We start from the raw sequence: 17606 nt of genomic DNA, 5'->3' as shown, positions 1-17606 counted from the left end.
AAAAGATGACCATCTGCGTTCCCCTCTTATCTGCACGTCGCACACCACAGGTCGAGAACCATGGTACTACAGGAAAATGTCTTTAGTTCCATATGGTCAGAGGCACCAGTCTATCAGCAAGTTTCAAACTCATTCTGCCATTATCATAAGCATTTTCAATGATTTTGTTGCTTTCACATCATATTAATTATTGAAAGAAAAATGACAATGTATATTTTATTCCAGCCTCCATGAAGGCTAACTGCAATACTTGCATATGCTGATAACAGAGTAAAGAAATTATTAAAAATAAACTTGCATAAATTTCATGACACGCACACCCACCCACTTACAATACACTTACCAAGAGTATGGAGCTCAGTGAAGTTGACACGGAGGTCTGTAAGTTTCAGAAGGTCTTGAACAGTCTCACTGTAGGGGTCTGCAATGGGGATGAATGGTGGGAGGACCCTGAATATAACCTGTCATAAATATTATCAAAGAGTCAATTCTAATAATTCTAATTTTCAAATAACCGTTTTGGATTATCACATAACTATTTCTAACCATCACAGCCTTAAATCTAAGGTTTAAAGTAAAGGACATGCAATGAACTGTATTCATTTTATTTTCACACCCTTCCCCCTTTTTCTGCTTATTGTTAGTTCCCTACTTGTCTTCCTTTGCATAATCATGGTACTCTCAGTCCTTGTTACTTGGTCCCTCTTTGCGTTTTCTGTATTCTCCCCCGTCATCGGTACTTCTGTAGTTCATGTGTTTGCCTGTCCCTAATATGTTGCCCATGTCTCATTCTTGTGCTAAAGCGGTAAGAGCATGCTCCTTAGGAGTGTAAGTATGCACTATACAAATTTTGCATTTATTGCTATTATTATTCTGTTAAAATGGCCACAAAACAAAGATAAAATTTAAAAACCAGATTATTATCTTCTTACTTTCCACCCTATCCAGTAACAAAGTTTAAAATCTGAGGATGATTTTCTAAAGAATGGTCTTACTTTATCATTCAACATTAATTTCGTTTTAACTCTTAAGCAAATACCTCCCCAACTCGATTCAAGACAAACAAGCTTTCAAATGTCAACATTATCAAAGGTGTACAGACAAGGAGATCAAATCAATGTTTTCCATTTGATTAAGAGACACTGAAAGCCAATAAAGAAACACTGCCAAAGGGGTATAAAAATAAACAATATGCAATTGAAAGATTAAAAGTTAAAAATTTTAAAGTTTAGGTCTGAAGTATTATCACATTTTGAAATAAACCAAACAAATGAAAAAGCCATTAATAATTAAAGCAGTTTCATGATTTCACATATCAGTATCATGACTATATTTAACTCCTTTTTCTGTGGCTAATTGATGATATATTATACGTCTAGTTCTTCCAATGGTTGTAGCCATGAAAACATGTATATCCATGTTTGAACATGACATGATGGATATGAGTCTTAAATTTGTTTGTATGAAAGATTTTTGTGGTTTTGTGATTATCAGCTATTTAGACAAAACTTATGTTCACCCATTGCATGATTGTTTTCTTTATTTGTCTTTCACAAATTATTGTTTTAATTTTGCTGTACATGGACAATTTACCAAATGTTGTACTGTACCTTGCATCCTTTGATAGTTGTATTTGCAATGCAATGAAGTGTACACTCATTCACATGTACAAACGTTTGCTCATTTTAACACACCTCTACTCCATTTCTCTCTTTCTCAAATGTATGTACGCATGTGCACACACACACAAATGCATACAAACACAGAAGTGTAAAGTATACCTCGCCCCCTGTAGACGGTGTTTCCTCTGAATACCTTTCTTCACAGATCACATCAGTCAAACTACGAACTGGCCCTCTGGGAATGCCTGGAAATGAGCGAGCACAGTTCTGTGCAAAGTAGCGATAGACGTTCCACGTCTTGCCAAAGTCAAAGGACCGCTCTATTAACATGGCCTTTGGTCGGAAAGTTTTGAAGGTCATGATTAAGTGAGTGAAGTGAAACTCAGCCTCCAGTTTGAGCTGAATATGCACCTTCGCCTTTCCATTTTCAGCCTGCCACCATCTGTTTCTCCGCCGTCGACCTCTGAAGGATGAAACAATGTTCTCAATCCGATGACTGTCCTCATTAACACCTTCAACCCAGGGTTCAGTAGAGTTACAGTAAGCACATTTGGTGGGCTTCTCCAGATAACTGACCACACAGTAGCGCTCTGGCTTTTCAAGGCCACACGTGGAGGAGGCAGTAAGCATCTTCTCACGACCAATGAGGAGGTCCCCAGTGGCAGGGTAGCAGCTGCCTTGTTCACACTGAGATTGTCTTCTCTGCCCCCATGTTCCTGCACAAGATAAATAATTACATCTAAAACAAGAGTGAATTCAGCTTAATTTCCCTTGTAATTGCAATTTATAATTCTTAGTTTCCTATGTAATATTCCAAACTAAATGGGACTATTCACTCAGATTTAGGGACTCGGAACGATAAAAACGTATATCCAGTTACCAGAGAAAACAAATAGGATTAAGAGTAAACTTTTGAGTGCAAAAAAACAGACACACAGGTTTCACAGCTTTATATGTAATAATCATGTAAAATTTAGAAAGCTAAGACAGACACTGATGCAAAGAACTGTTTTAAGCAAAAAACTATCATGTCATTAAAAATGTATCTCTCATGACTGCACAGAGTTTATTTCAGAAAAAGTGGCTGTCACATACTTCTCAAAAGTTTTTAATTCCTTTTAAGAAAAAATTATACAGCTTAATATTTTACAAGTTTAAAAATTATACAGTTCTAAAAATGCTCAAAGGTGTAAAATTTCTAAGTGAAAGCACGCTCATTTTACATGCTATGTAACTGAATCATTTTACATTAAATATCACCAGTATATGTATCAATGATTCCAAATGGACCACGTTTAAAAGTCAAGCTAGCCTACAAATATCTTTCTGGAACAGAGGTGGGGAATCTTTTCACTGCCAAGGGCCATTGGATAGTTATAACTTCATTCACAGGGTATACTCAAAAATTAAACTGCCATATCTGCTCAAACCATAGTTTTCCTAGAGTGTGTTGACACTTTCACAACAGGTACACTCCCAGTCTGCCTGGCACTGACTATCATTTGATTCAACATAACAAACATACAGGCCACGGGCAGCCCACAAGAAGCAAGAGTCTGAGTGGACTGGTATGTATCTCGTCTATCCCACAGTGGATATAGATTGTCCCTAATCGTTATGATTGAAATGATGTAAATTTATGCTGCAAAAAAAAAATCTCCTAGATTTATTAAATTTCGAGCCCTGCCTGCTGTTGCTTTGGCCACACTATAGACATTAGAAAAGAGTGTCCTTGGCAGACCAAATGATTTCACAGGCTTTAAACGGCCCACAGGCCGAACATTCCAACAAATGTTCTAGAAAAATACAAGAAGTTATTAATAATAAGAAGTTTTGTTACATGTGCATTTGATTGTATGTATGTTAATTGTGCATGTCAGTGTATGTTTTTCTTGATTGTGATGTATGTCTCTATCACACAGTTTCATTCCCTGTCTCGTTTGAAGTGCACTGAGCTTGCCTCCCTCTAAGGAAATGTACTATTTAAAACTATTGTTATTATAGGTTCACTTGCACAGTGATCCCAACACATCGCAGCATTCACAAGACAATCCCAGTCAATGATATAAACAAAAAATAATGAGAAGAATTCAGCCACGTTGTTAACAGCGTGTGATCGCTACAAATTAAACAGTGAAGACACTATCTGGAAAATTTTCAGAAAACATGGGTTAGTGAGATATTAATCAGTAACAGTAGCAGAAGGTGATCATCACTGAAGTTAATTTGCTGTAACTCAAGACAGCTGAGACGAAGAAAAAAAGAAAACAAAATAAATCATTAACCATAGCAAATGAACATTTGCCTCTTAGTCTTATAGACTACATGGGAGTCACAAGGCATCCAGCAACTCACTGAATATCCGTGGGGGAAAAAAGAGGTTTTCATTATGTTTACTTTTATATTTCTGCCCACTTCTAAGACTTTTATGTAACAGACCAATGGTGCTGCTATTTTTCCAACTGACCAGAATACACAAGTTAGAACACAATTCATGTAGCCAGAGAAGTAAATCTAAAGAAATGTAAAATCAGTCTGGGAGGAAATGACTCACTGATTTTTTAAATAAAATGCACACCTACTTCCTCCTCTATTTTGCCTATGCAAATGATGCTGATATCACATTAGGAAAAAGAGGGGGTTGTAGAATGTGTACCCCCCCTACCATCTTATCAAAAATAGCAATGTCAGTGCATGTGCACAAAGAAGCGAGTTTTGTTTGCAGGCTTCAAGGTTTGGGTTAAAGGGAGAAAGTAAAGAAATCTTTCATAGCTTAGTAGCCACAAGGACAGTCAACTTAACGTCCCTAATGTCATTCATGATAAATCAGGAACCCACTTATGCTTGGCATGGCACCTGCTGCATGGGTGCAGGCTGGAAGGCACCAGAATGGGGATTTTTCCAACCACCAACCCTGTCAGGTCTTGAACCAGCACGGCTGCCGTTTGCTTCACTGTCAAAAACACTAACCAGTAGCCTACTTGACTAAGGTGGAAGACACACCAACAACTGTACTGACAAGCTGCATACTGTGCCTATGCAAATGAAGAAATGTCTGCTACTTCTGACCTTGACAATTTTTTCCCACGCACACAAATGGTCCATTCTGGGTTCACTTTGGGTGAAATTCTACCTATACACTACCTAATGTTACTGATATATGCGGTACAGATGTTTAAACAGGTTTAGACCCTCCTAACCCTAGCCAGTTAGCTCCCTTTGATGTTAATTTCATGCAACTTTGAACTGACTGCTGAGGCCAGTGTTCAAGAACAAAAGGAACACCACCTACAGAATGTAACTACAGAGCCATATCTGCTACTGTACCGGTAGTCCTTCCGCTTTGTAAAACCCTTCCCTCCCTTGTGAAAGATTCATTTCCTAAACAGCTGACAGCATGGCCAATTACCAGTGTACCAGAAATGAGGTCATCAGATACCTGAACTGTGGTTTCCTGTGCGTGTGGCTTCATAATGAACTAAAACACATTCCACATCAGGAGAAAATAAAGCTGTCTATTTTGGTCTCAAGTAGAAGCTGAGATGTTCTTAATTATGTTCATGACAACAAATGAGTGATATGGATGCTGTGCTTTTAACCAGTCTCTTGAGTCCATCCACCTATATCAAGTATGTGGTCCATCCCTGTTTAATTGAGTGAGGGATCAAGCATTGCTAGCATATCCCACATTATGCACATGATATTCTCAATTAAGTTATGCACTACAAATGCTTACAAGTTCCAGGTGCTCACTTTTTATCTTTTTTTCAGTCAACAGGTAAATAATTTCCATTTCAAACATGAAATTCTTACCCTAAGTGGCTCCACAATCATTTCACAGTTCAAACTTAAATGATTAACAAAATATCTAATTGCTATCACACATTGCTTTACAAAGAGTCTGGCTCTGGTTGATACAGATGATGAATGTGATATTTAACAACAACAACAACAACAAAAACCAAAAACAAAAACAACCCTTGACCAATGAATCACCCCAGCAGTCAGCAAGGATGACGCCATCATATTTTTGTGTGGGCAAACAATTTAGAGCATGGCAGGTGATGTTGCCTTAGGATAGTTTCAAACCACTAGATGACTCTTACTTTGCTTGCATTTTTATTACCTGTTCAATCAACAACCTGGATGTATTTAAAAAAGCCATGTTTTTTGGGGTTTTTTTTCAAGAAGCAAAATAAAAGCTTGTATAATGTTTACATTATGGGCATGATCTTGGGCAAGCACGTCCAAATCCAATCGATTGGCAGGCCTCTCATAATGAGTTCTTCAAAAACTAACAACAGCCGTCATGATATCGTCTGAGGACCTCACAGAAGGGTCGTGATCCTCGACAAACAGGCACACGAACTGACGTTAAAATGTCGCCCTTGATAGTTCAGCTTATCACTAAATAACAATACCCGCCAGTCTCCGTTTCCTATCTATCCAAGTTGGCAAACCCACTCAAACGCTGAGTCCCACCCGATCTCGTTCGCCCACAGCTAGAACAGTGCAAAGTCATAATTTCACGAACTTTGTGTACTCCTCTGGTATTGTTGTATAAGCATGCTGCATACAACAAATATTCTATGATTCGCTCACATTTTGTAATATTCAGTGGCATTCAGAAAAGCCAGTAACACTCATGGAACTCAGCTCGGAACTGAAAACGCCGCTTGTGACAAAGTACAGCAAAGTCAGAAAAAATGGAATAAGTAATTTGGGAGAAAACTCGGATTCTTCTTCCTCTCGACAACAAGATTTTTGGACTTCACTGCACCTCGAACCTGATGCTATTCTAGACTGTGCCGTCTGGGGTTAGACTGAACCACGATCGTGAATCCAACATCCAAGACCCACCACGAAGACTTCGGACTGTTCGCGGATGGTCCGACATCACTAATTCATGATCGCCCAGATAACATCCTTTCCCTAACTCCTCCATGTGCAAAATGAAAGCGAGCTTTTTGAGCGGCAACATTGCCTGATGGTTTTGGATATTTTGGTCTGTCAGCAGTACGGTGCCTATATCCCACACCCCTAAAAGCAATGAATTCATTACATAGAGAGGGGCTTAAAAGTGGTAAGCAAAGAACTGACGTTATGGTAACGTATGTTTCGAAAATTTGTGATTATCTATTTTTAATGGAAGTCATAATAAATATAAATGGTAAATACAAAAACCAGTGTAAGTCTGAATACCGAGGCGATGATTTCATTACAGTTAGAAAGTCCAAGCGTCGCCAGCTACCAGTACAATGTCACCACTGCACTGTACTACTACTCTGGTCCCAATGAGTACAAACGACCCGAGAGCCCTAAATATCCGGCTATGGCTGTCGCACAATCCCCGCCTTCACTTATTTGAAGGGTGCGCCGTCGGACACACTACAAGGAACAAATCACTGCGGCTGCATCACGCACGAAGCACCTGTGATTACACACGGACAACCTGGTCGACAGACCGATCCTGAGACTATAGTCCCAAAATACTAGTCTCCCCCTCATACCACTTACAATAGCCTCATTTACTGACGTTTATTGATCACCTCTTCTAGGTTCTCGACAAGATCACGTGGCACGTCGCTAGGCATGAGCTCGAGGTGGCGTGATCCAGCAAGTTTATTTTATTAAGGCCGTTCTTAATCGGCCAAACATGGACGAACGATTTCAGCAAAGTTTTCACCTGAAATTTAAATGCAATTTTTGGTCCACATTTCTCCCGTTAAACCGAATGGAAAAAACATGTGACGCTTTAAAGACTCAGTTCACAGCATTAAGAAGGTTGTAGTACCCGAAGAAAACTCACGCGGATATAAGGAGAAGAGCAATATCTCCTCACAGTGGTCTCGGGCGAGAATCCATTTCTTTTTTTTATCAACGTTACAATAAAACAACCTTTAAGTGAGGCATATTGTCTTTTTTAATAATATCTATAGCGCCCATTTTATTAGGTTATGTTTTCAACTAGTTTCCGTACTGCAAGTGTACCGCAATAAACGTGGGTTTCTGATGTGCCTGTTTCTCTCGTGAATGGACTGAGCTGTTCAGAGGGCTCCACAACCAGAACGTACGAGGTTGCCCTGCTGCGTTCCTATTGTCGCCACCAGCGTGAAGACGGTTACTGCATGTGAGCACGCAAACGTGAAACGTGACTCTTCACGCGTGACCGCACTGTACGAACACCACAACAAGCACAACTCCCACCAGACCTAAACAACGCCTTGCTCAGTGTTTTATCGCACAGTCTTCGCTTTTTGCACAGATTTCAAAGGTCTAGTGGTATGCAGTCCCTTTCCCCCTAATGACAGGATAGAGCTCAGTGTTTGATACTTTATCTTCCAATCTGGGCAAATAACGCCATTTCGTCCTCAAGACACGCGCCTACAAACATCACTATGCAAGAGGTCAAACTCGCAACGTGACCACGTTAATTAACATACATGTATACCTAATTAGCATATGGTTTCAGCTTTTTCACTGGTGAACTCTTGACAACGTAAACGTATCCGTGTGCAATCATGCCATGTGTGTTGCTGACCTTTGCCTGTACATGGGAATGTCTGTTATCTCGAGAAGAAAACGATGGAGGTATTCGCCCAGATTTCTCGAAATAACTCCTTGAACTGAGCAGTATCGAGTCATCAGAAAAAAAACCTGAAGTCTATTAAACATTTAATGCCCATGGGCTAAAATTCGTGTAAAAACCTGAAACCCACTGTCAAGCAGGGTAAGACTGAACGTGGACACGAGGGCGAGTCAAGGTGTCATTTGTCATGGTTTTTCTTCTTTTTTTTTTTAAGGATGTCCAATGTTTTTTCTTCTCTTCCCTTTGCAGAAAAATGCAGTTTTTGTAACTATTCGTGTGAAATAAGGTGAAAAAGCAAAAAATGTTTTCAGTTCGCCTTAGTAATGGTAACCTGAAGAAGAGTTCGTCTGAAGTATTTACAATTCTGACATCGGCCGTGCAACGGCTTCTTCTCTCAGATGGTCATCAGAGATGGAATACAAGTCGCTCAGAGAACACTCTTACAGGCCTGTCAAACCGACAGGTTTTTTACCGCATGCATGTCCGACATAGACTCTACAGATTGAACCCTGCTGTAAAACAAGCAGCAACCGACAGCCTGGCAGATCCAGCTGCAAAATTTTTATCGCCAAAAACCCCGATTACCCAGCTCTGTTGTTTTTTTTTTTTTTTTAAACCACGGAGAAATCTTTGCGAAAGCCAGTGCAACTTTCATCTTTCCTGTAGAGTGCAGCGTCTGTGTCACACAGCACGATGCTGCACTTACCGTGACCCACACAAAACATTAATAGTTTGGAACTGCCTGCTAGACGAAACAGCTGTCTTCGTCAATCAGAGCACTCTTGCCGGCAGCGCTATCCCATCATGCATACAATCCCGCCCCACCCCTCCCTGTTCATTCCCCCACCCGCACCCCGCACCCAATCCCAAACACATCAAACTTGCAGTTTTCTGGTCAGTTCTGAATCATTCTGTCAGAAGCTTGTGCCACCTCTTTTCCAACCGACTATTTATGTTAAGCTAATATCAACGTCAACGACGACTGCGTAGGGAGTGGAGATTTGTGAATATTTCAATAGGAAAACTCAAAAGCTTTGATAAAATCTTTACTAAGTATTCTGGTTAACGTGCTTATTTCATTCAACGAGAGGGAAGAGTTCTAGCCACAGATGATGGGTACTGATGCAATGAAATCCCCCGACTTCTGCTCTGCCTTCACTCATTAAGGAATTTCGCTAATTCAGGAAGCGCCACAGATTTCTTCCAGGTCAAAAGGGCAGCGGCGTGAACATGCTGTCGAGAGGACCTTCGGTACAATCTCAGACCAACCAAGAGAAGGTGAAGTGATTCGCTGTTGTAAATAATGCCCGGGCCGCTTTAAAGCTCCAGTCCGCCCCTGCCACCCAACCACACCCATACCACAAATAGCTTAAAATAAACTCATAAAATGTTATAAACAAAAGGCCCTTTGTTTTAAAAAAAAGGAAAGTATTTGGCGATTAGCTAGAAGGAGAAAATTCTTGAGTGGTGATAGGAAGAGTCAGGAGATGCGCAGATTTGCAGTCCCTTCCAGTCTCGATGAAGGGCCTTCTTAACTAAACACAGATGGTCGAATGTGACTATTTTGGCCAGTTTTCTGAAGACCGCCACTGTCTCACTTTCGACAGTCTGTACTGAAAGTAAAAACGTCCTTAATATATCAGAAATGCGTTACATATCTTCACCCTCAACAATAATCATCACTAACATTGTCTCCACTATAACCTGAATCAAGGAACTCTCTCTTTTTGCCATTTCTTGTTGTGTCCTGTAAAAATACCTGCCTTAGCCGTGTACTGTGTCAGACTAGCGATCGTTCACCATTCATCACCCGCAACGTGTTTAAGATCATCCTTCTCAAACTTCCGGTGATACTGTCGCCACTCGCCCTCCTGTTCTGAAGTCAGCGTTACCCCCCGGCATTTCTCCTGCACCGCCGAGATTCTTAACCTCTTGGCAGGTGTTCCTCTTTTTCCGCTCAGCACTTTCCTGGTGTCTTGACTGGCAGCCTCTCTGCCCCTAGCAAGATGCTGATAAGCCAAGCTCTGTCATAATAAGAACGGTTGAGACGATGGCACATACATGCAAGAGGGTGTGAGGGTGGGGAAGAGCGGGAGGGTGAAGCTCACTGCTGTCTGCGAGAGACACGCTACACGTGTCACGTGAGTAGCATGCGATGCCAACCCATACATAACGCCGACATAACACGGCAAGCCGTTAGCTGACGACTCATTGTGCATAAGCTGTTCTGCGATTAAAGTTACCTAGTGTCGGCGTATGTAAACTTCGTTATCCATCGAGTAGGACATTATGTTAAGAAGACTCCAAAATAACGCGAAAATGTGGCGAAGTTCGATATTGTCGATGTCATTCATCAACTCATCGGCTTCGCTGCCACTTCTAAAGGTTGCAGATGTTCTGGATACCATTGATATTTCCCTATTTCTCTTTTTATTCGCGAAGCTCTCCATTCGATACTTTTGATCGTCAGTGAAATTAGTTGTTATGACTGCTGTGGGTTGATCCACTGTCACAGTAAACAGGCTGGGTTGTAACTTCTCGTAGCCATCGTGTATGTTCATATGCCTTTGCGTGACGTCCTTGTGTTTCTAATATTGCATGCACATGTGTGGATGTACAATGCTTTAAGCTCGGCTGGTAATGAGGAAATGGCGCTATAGAAATATGATTCATTATTATCAAACATATGGACGATTTTGGTGTCGGGAATCTAAAAAGGTGGGAGACCTCGTCGCTTAAAGGACTACTGGTGTGCCATTTTGTTTTCTTGATGACCAAGTAAGCTCAGCTCAAGATACGCCTAGAAATATCGCCATGCACAGAGGTCAAACTGGTGACATCACGACATGCATAATCAACAACTGCTCCCAACTCCCTCACTGGTTGAAGACTTCACGACTGTAGCATATCTGATATCTGTGTTGTTAACGTCCTGTGTATGGTGACGTTTACATTTGTAGGCCTGTATTTCGTGACAGGAAGGTGGTAGAAGTATTCATCCAAACATGGGTAAAATAGTATTTAGCTTTTCCCAGTCACTACAAAAAACATTTTGCAAGCCATTAGCCCTTTAAGACAAAGCAAGCTGATACTACTTCATCAAATGTCAGCGACACAGTTTAATGACTTTATGTATATAAAACTACTGCTTCTTGCTATCAGGGATCAAAGACCACGATAGCAATACATCTACCCTGATCTGTTGTATTTTTTCCTCTGCTGACTGATTGATGAAGCCCCCGAATTTAAACTGAGGGTCTGAAAAGGTCTAATACTTCTAACTTGGGGTGGATGGGTCTGACTATTCCCTTTACTAACGGCAAGCAGATGAGAATTTCCTCAAATGTGCCGGTAAATGAGGCGGACACGTGGGCGGTCTTAACAGCACTATCCAACAAAAACAAAACTCTCGAGAGCCTCATATCCAGTGTCTTCGTTTCTAGGAAAACTTTTAACCAGTGATTCGGTCTTCTAGATGCTAAGATTTCCAGGAACCGAAACAGCGAGTCACTGGCACGTCTTACAACCCATCTATCAGACCTTGCAGTCCAGGAGGGTGCGTGTGTGTGGAGGGGGATAGTATGCGAGGCTGTTGATGAGATCGTGTTGGAGCAGTTTCTTCGCCATCTTCTGCATGAACTCGTCTGCGATGTTTCGAGCGCTTATTCCCGCCTCACCCCCTACCCTCCCACTTCCTATCTGTTCGTGTCACGCCGCTCTGGGGAGTCTCACTGCAAGCTGTGCTTTCTTCCCACGGCCAATATACCAATATACATCCGTGAATGTACTTTTACATCAATTCGCCCCCACAAAAAAAAAAAAATGGGGGAAAACAATTGCCTACGTATGCCTGGGAAACAAGACCCCAAAAGACCCGTTCTGCGTGTTGTTCACAGTTCGGCTGCATAATTTTCAACGCACTCTTCTTGTTATATTACGACTGCAAATATTATTCATTTACGCCAATGTCTTAAACGCCTTCTTTATGTGTGTCTCTGGGTGAGCTCTGTAAAAGTTTAATGTTCTTGAGAACAGACATTCTTTAACTTCGATAATATCTCCTGTTTTGCAACACTTCTGTGCTGTGATTATGAACACGTTTCTTTCATAAATCTTTTTAAAGTGTGCCAAGATGGATTTGGAGTGACAATTTTCCAGGTTAAGATGATTTTAACGTCGCTGCATTCTGGCGTGTCTCGTACGTTCGCCCCCTTTAGAACAGCCAAACCCTTATTGCCAGACGCTAAAACGAGGCATCCAGAGCGCCAAGCGACCTCAGCCTTCCACGTACGAATGATAAAACCACGAAGAATGTGAGCGGTATAACCACAGACGACGTGGATTTAGTTCGTGACTTTGTGTCCATGACATAATTATTGGCATTTCTCAAGACTGATTAGAAGTTGAAACCTTTGCGAATGTTTATATATATGTAAGCTTTTCGTGAAAACAACCAACGCCTTTGATAGCTTTTTTTTTTTTTTGAGACCGAAAAAAGTTTCCATTTCTAAGCACAGACCGTGGAGTTAAATTTACAAATTGTACATAGTGACTCACAACATTCATTCCTCGCCTCTTCCCTTCTGTGTGAGAGGATTATGTGCAACAAATTTCTCAGTGCTACTAGGACACGCCAAATGTGGAAGCATAGTGGCTAGGTAGGCGGCGGAGAATTAACTCACACTAGGCAAACAGATGGCAAGAAAAATGACCACTCGACCAAACTGCGCGCTTGACGCTCGACTCCTGGAACAGGCGACTGTTTACACAAGCGTGTCAGGGAGAGTAGACAACCCCCTGTGGCGCGGGTAGGCGAAGACACGAGACAAGAAACGTGCTGGGTTTCTGCTGCTGGGGGGTAGGGTACACCTTCATTATTTTTACTATCTGCGTGCGTGTGTGCATGCCTGTTTGAGTGCGTGCAGCGGTGGAAGGGCTGATGGACTCGAGAACAGGCAGGGTAGGGGTGGTGAGGAAGTGCCAAGCTAAGGCTGACATGTGGGCATCTGTGCGGCTACTCAAGCGACTTCAGAAAGAGGACAGTACTGTTTCTTTGTGGCCTTAGCAGACGACAGGAAATGTGGGAGCGCGGCGGGCTATTTCAGTTGGTGTGCAAAAATAATCATAGCGGAAATCGTGTGGCTGTTCCAGATTGCTGGGCCATACCTAAGTCATTTTATTTCTCATCGAAACTGCTCTATCATTATTTGGTATGGAGGATACTATTTACCTGGGATGAGATCCTCCCTCGAATGATAAGATAAATGAAAATTACTCCTGGCAAGAAAAAATCTACAACAGCTGCCTTCCATGAAAAAGCAGAACCTGATCTTCGCTCCTAAAACTGTAAAGCTATGAACCATGGCATTCCTTATACACTAACCATGCATTTTTTTATACTTTCCTTACATCTGTGGAAAATAGTGGCTAGTACTCAAATTCTGACAGATATCTAATTCAGTAACAGCACTTAGAAGAAGCAAATGAGTAAAAATAAAGCACATCAGTTGTTTTTTTTAATTTTAGGATTATTTATTTTATTATTTGTAATGAACAAATTATAGACAGTAACCTATGAAACTGCTCCAGGTATTATGGTAAAGTTGAACTAATCTGACATTCTCCATATCAATTTTCACTGTAAGCATGCATGTAAGAGAGCTAGCAAGAAACAATAACTGACAATGAAACAAAACAAACTTTTGGTATTGTCTTCAAAACTGAATCTCATGGTAGACTATCAGATTATTATACAAATTGCTAGTAGGGCAGGGTTATTAAATGAGAAATTATTACTTCAGTTTCTGATCACTGCACCCTCACCTCTGTGGTAACAACTAGAAAAACAATGTGTATAAAATAAAATATTCTAAATGGCAACATCTGTGCTTAAGATAAGAATATGAGAAGTCTGCTAAGTGCAATAGCATTACACCCAATCATCTATACAAAATCAGTGGTATAAAATGTATCTCACACTTATGCAACTTCAGGGGAAAAATGCATACATACCAGATAACGATGAGCAAATTAAAGCTATGACGAGCAAAGTATCCATGACGGTGTTGATCACACTGTATGCCGCCTCTTTCATGTCTGTGTCCTTTGTGCACTGTTCGAATGTCTAGACTTGAGCCATGAACTTCTATAGACTTTTACACCTCACTTTCACAATACACACAACTAAATAAGTTAACTCCATACAATTTTCCCCTTCTTTTCACACTGGTCTTCTGCAGCCTGCTGGTATCATCTCACACTCTCTAAACACCTGAAATAAAAAAAAGGTAAGCAGAGTTGTTATATCTGAATACTTTGCACATGTTATGGTGTTCTGATGAGCAACCAGGTCTGGCGGTCACTCCGTCAACTTAAAACGTCTTAATGACGAATTACTTCCCATTTTGGCATTCATGGTTGCTATTTAAAAAAATATGTTGTGATGACCATCTAAAACATCGGATTATAACATAAAAATACTGTAAAGAATATGCATTGCTGTAAAGATGCATCCAGTAACTCACATAGCTAAAAGTTTAAGCTGCCCATAAGTGAACTGCATCGAAAGACTACTCACTTCTATCGTACCACACCACACCACCTCCTACTTCGTCAATAAAAAGCTTTGCTTACCGTCTGCAAGCCGGCGAGCCATCTATTTAAAGAAACATCTTGTAACGCCGTTTATTCAGTGTGACATGTATAAACTCGATTTCTTAAATTAAAATATATTTTAAAATGGATCGAAGAATAACTGATAGAGAGGACATTATTATATAGCATGTGTACCGATCTGTGTAAGAGTTATTATAAAAGAAACTTGTAAATGTCGTTAGTAAAACGTCGGGTGGGTGCACATGCTAGAACAGCCACATATCACTTTTAGGCATTAAATAACCTTTTCACACTTTCTTTTATAAACTTTTTGTTTAAAAGAACAAATACATGCAAAGCTTTATTATAGATTGCTTTCAAGGCAAATTTAAACAGAAAATAATCAATGGAGTGAGAAAAAAAGTTTAGTTTTGTCGAAGTAGGTCAAAAGTTGCCTCAAGTAGGGCACGTACGTCACTTCCTTGGTTGGAGAGACGTGCAGACAAGCATTTCCTGTAATGAAGGCTGCTATTCGAAGCTGTGAGTTGACATTTCTGTTGTTTTTGTCGACGCCAGAGTTGGTACCCTCTATTAAGCTGTACACTTCTGAGTCATTTATTAATAATAGTAGCTCAAAGTCATTTGATAAAAGATTCAAACGGCAGTCAATGGCTTTAACGTGGGTAAAAACCAGTGAAACTGACTGTCATTTGTACTTGAAGTAGTGATAATTTACTGTGCGATTTTTGGACGCTAACGTAGTGTTTGTGAACAATTAGCTGTGTCAGAAATTTAGCGGCTTTGATTTAAATTATAAACTGCAGCATGATTATAAAATACAAACACCACCTAGTACATTACGAGTAGTACAAACATATTGCCCTTGACATATTCCTTATCTAAACTATTGAAGGGTGCGCCCGATGGTGTAGCGGTTACAACACTCTCTTGCAGTGCGCGGTACAGGGTTCAGATCTCATCTCGAGACATTCTCTGTATGCGACACTTGTCCACAGGTCTGAGTGTTTCTCTGGTACTCCGGTTTTCTCCCCTTCCCTCTTCCCCCATAGCGCGAAATTGCTGCAAGGTGGAAGCAACCAACCAACTTATCCAAACTATTTTTGTCTGTCTAATTTCTTGTTTGTTTGGGTTTTTTTCTTCATATTATAAATGTTACCTTTTTTAACTGATACTGATACTAGAAGATGTGTATTGCAGGAAAAAAAAATTAAAGGGTGTGAAGGTTACCATTCTGCCATAAAAAAAAAAAAGCATTAGGACTCTTCTTACCCAAACCTGCCTGGTATTGGCCCTTGCTGATATTGTTTGGTTATTTCTGTATTTATCTATTTATTATTTATTGATGAGGGTCATGATAAATTTTTTAACTTAAGTGCTATTAACTTAAGAGATATTATTGACTGACGTTTGATAAAGTTTGGCAAAGTTTCTGTGTGATGTATATATAAAACTTTGTTACACTTGGTCTAACATTCTTATGATTTACCAGTGTTTAAAAATTATTTTGAAAGAGCCAGCTTCAGGGTTTTATTTAAAGTTTGATCCCCTGTAATAAAAATTGATTTCAGAAGTATGGTGCATATCTGCCAACAATGACTTTGCAAGTAAACAAACATTGTTTTAACATGAGTTTAAATGTCCTGGAGTAAGATAATGTGATTATATTATATAACAATGCATCAGTACTGTACTATTTGAGTACCCCTGAACAGATGTTAGGTCTTAAGAAGGCTTCCATTTATATGTACACATCTTCACGCACAGTAATTATACAGAAATGTTGGTGATTGCATACCTTTTTACATGCTCAACCATATATTTTACTTTTGTATTTAGTTTAGTTTATTCTTTGGTACTCCTTGAGTACCATAGGGCTGCAACAACACCTCGCCAGCGGACCCAGTTTTGGACAGCCCCCTCAGTTGGGTCCATGTGGTTCTGACATCCTCGCTTTCTACTGTTCTTTTTCCAAGTCTGCTTTGGTCTCCAAACTCTCCTCTTCCACTGAGGGTTGCAGTCAAGTTCCTGCCTGGCAATGGTGTCAGCTGGTTTGCACAGGATGTGTCCCATCCATCCCCATTTGGCCTTTGCGATGTCTTGGCTAGTTTTTGTTGATTGTATTCATTACGCTCCAGATTTCCGAACCATATATTTTATTTACATGGTGTTTTTATGGTCTTTATAAAGATCACCTTTATACAAAGCTCTTTACAAAGCACACATGTATTTCTCCATCCCCCCCCCCCCCCCCGCCACCAACACCCATTTTCTTCCTTTTTTTTTTTTTTTTGAATCTCACATTTCACCACCATTTCAGTGGATAAGGTTAATATGAGGGGAAATAACTCCACAAAAATGACATTGCTCTCTTCACTGTTTTAGTATCTTTCTCTCCCCTTAAAAACAAAAATTGAGACTCCAAAGAGAATTAGAATGTTTTGAAAGCCGTTTATAGGAATTGTATATTTTAAAAAATGTTGCATTTGTAAGCTAGCTTCAAGGAGGAACTAGAAAAAGGATAAGCCTATGTCACATAAAATGATATCTTGTCTATATTTAAAATGCTATTAAGGAGGTATAATTTTATTCAAAGTCAAAAGGCCTTTAGTTCTGACTAATTATTCATCTGTCCTCTGCTTACCTGCACTCCTGCATGCCACTTAGGGAAATCAAGATCAAACAGTATGTTGTTGATGGTAATGTATATGCGTGCTGCACCTAGTTTTCTTTGGTCATTTTAACGAGCTCTTTGATTTGGTCTATCAGAGTTAAAATGGAAT

General features: G+C 40.2%; 1 protein-coding gene across 1 annotated transcript in view; it reads right to left on the bottom strand.

The window, feature by feature from the left end:
* Positions 1-14848, bottom strand: part of LOC112572248 (laminin subunit beta-1-like) — a 36404-nt gene extending 21556 nt beyond the window's left edge. Inside the window, exons 1-4 of the mRNA XM_025251826.1 lie at positions 14789-14848; positions 14224-14482; positions 1782-2338; positions 344-461 (exon numbers count right to left, since the gene is read on the bottom strand). Coding sequence (XP_025107611.1) covers positions 344-461; positions 1782-2338; positions 14224-14305 — 757 coding nt within the window. The 5' untranslated portion in view covers positions 14306-14482; positions 14789-14848. The remainder of the gene's footprint in view (positions 1-343; positions 462-1781; positions 2339-14223; positions 14483-14788) is intronic.
* Between the last annotated feature and the right edge of the window lie 2758 nt (positions 14849-17606).

The sequence above is a fragment of the Pomacea canaliculata genome, linkage group LG9 (genome assembly GCF_003073045.1).
Source record: "Pomacea canaliculata isolate SZHN2017 linkage group LG9, ASM307304v1, whole genome shotgun sequence".
NCBI lineage: Eukaryota > Metazoa > Mollusca > Gastropoda > Architaenioglossa > Ampullariidae > Pomacea > Pomacea canaliculata.
The sequence above is the reverse complement of the archived record's forward strand: the minus strand, read 5'-3'. Positions and strand labels throughout refer to the sequence as shown.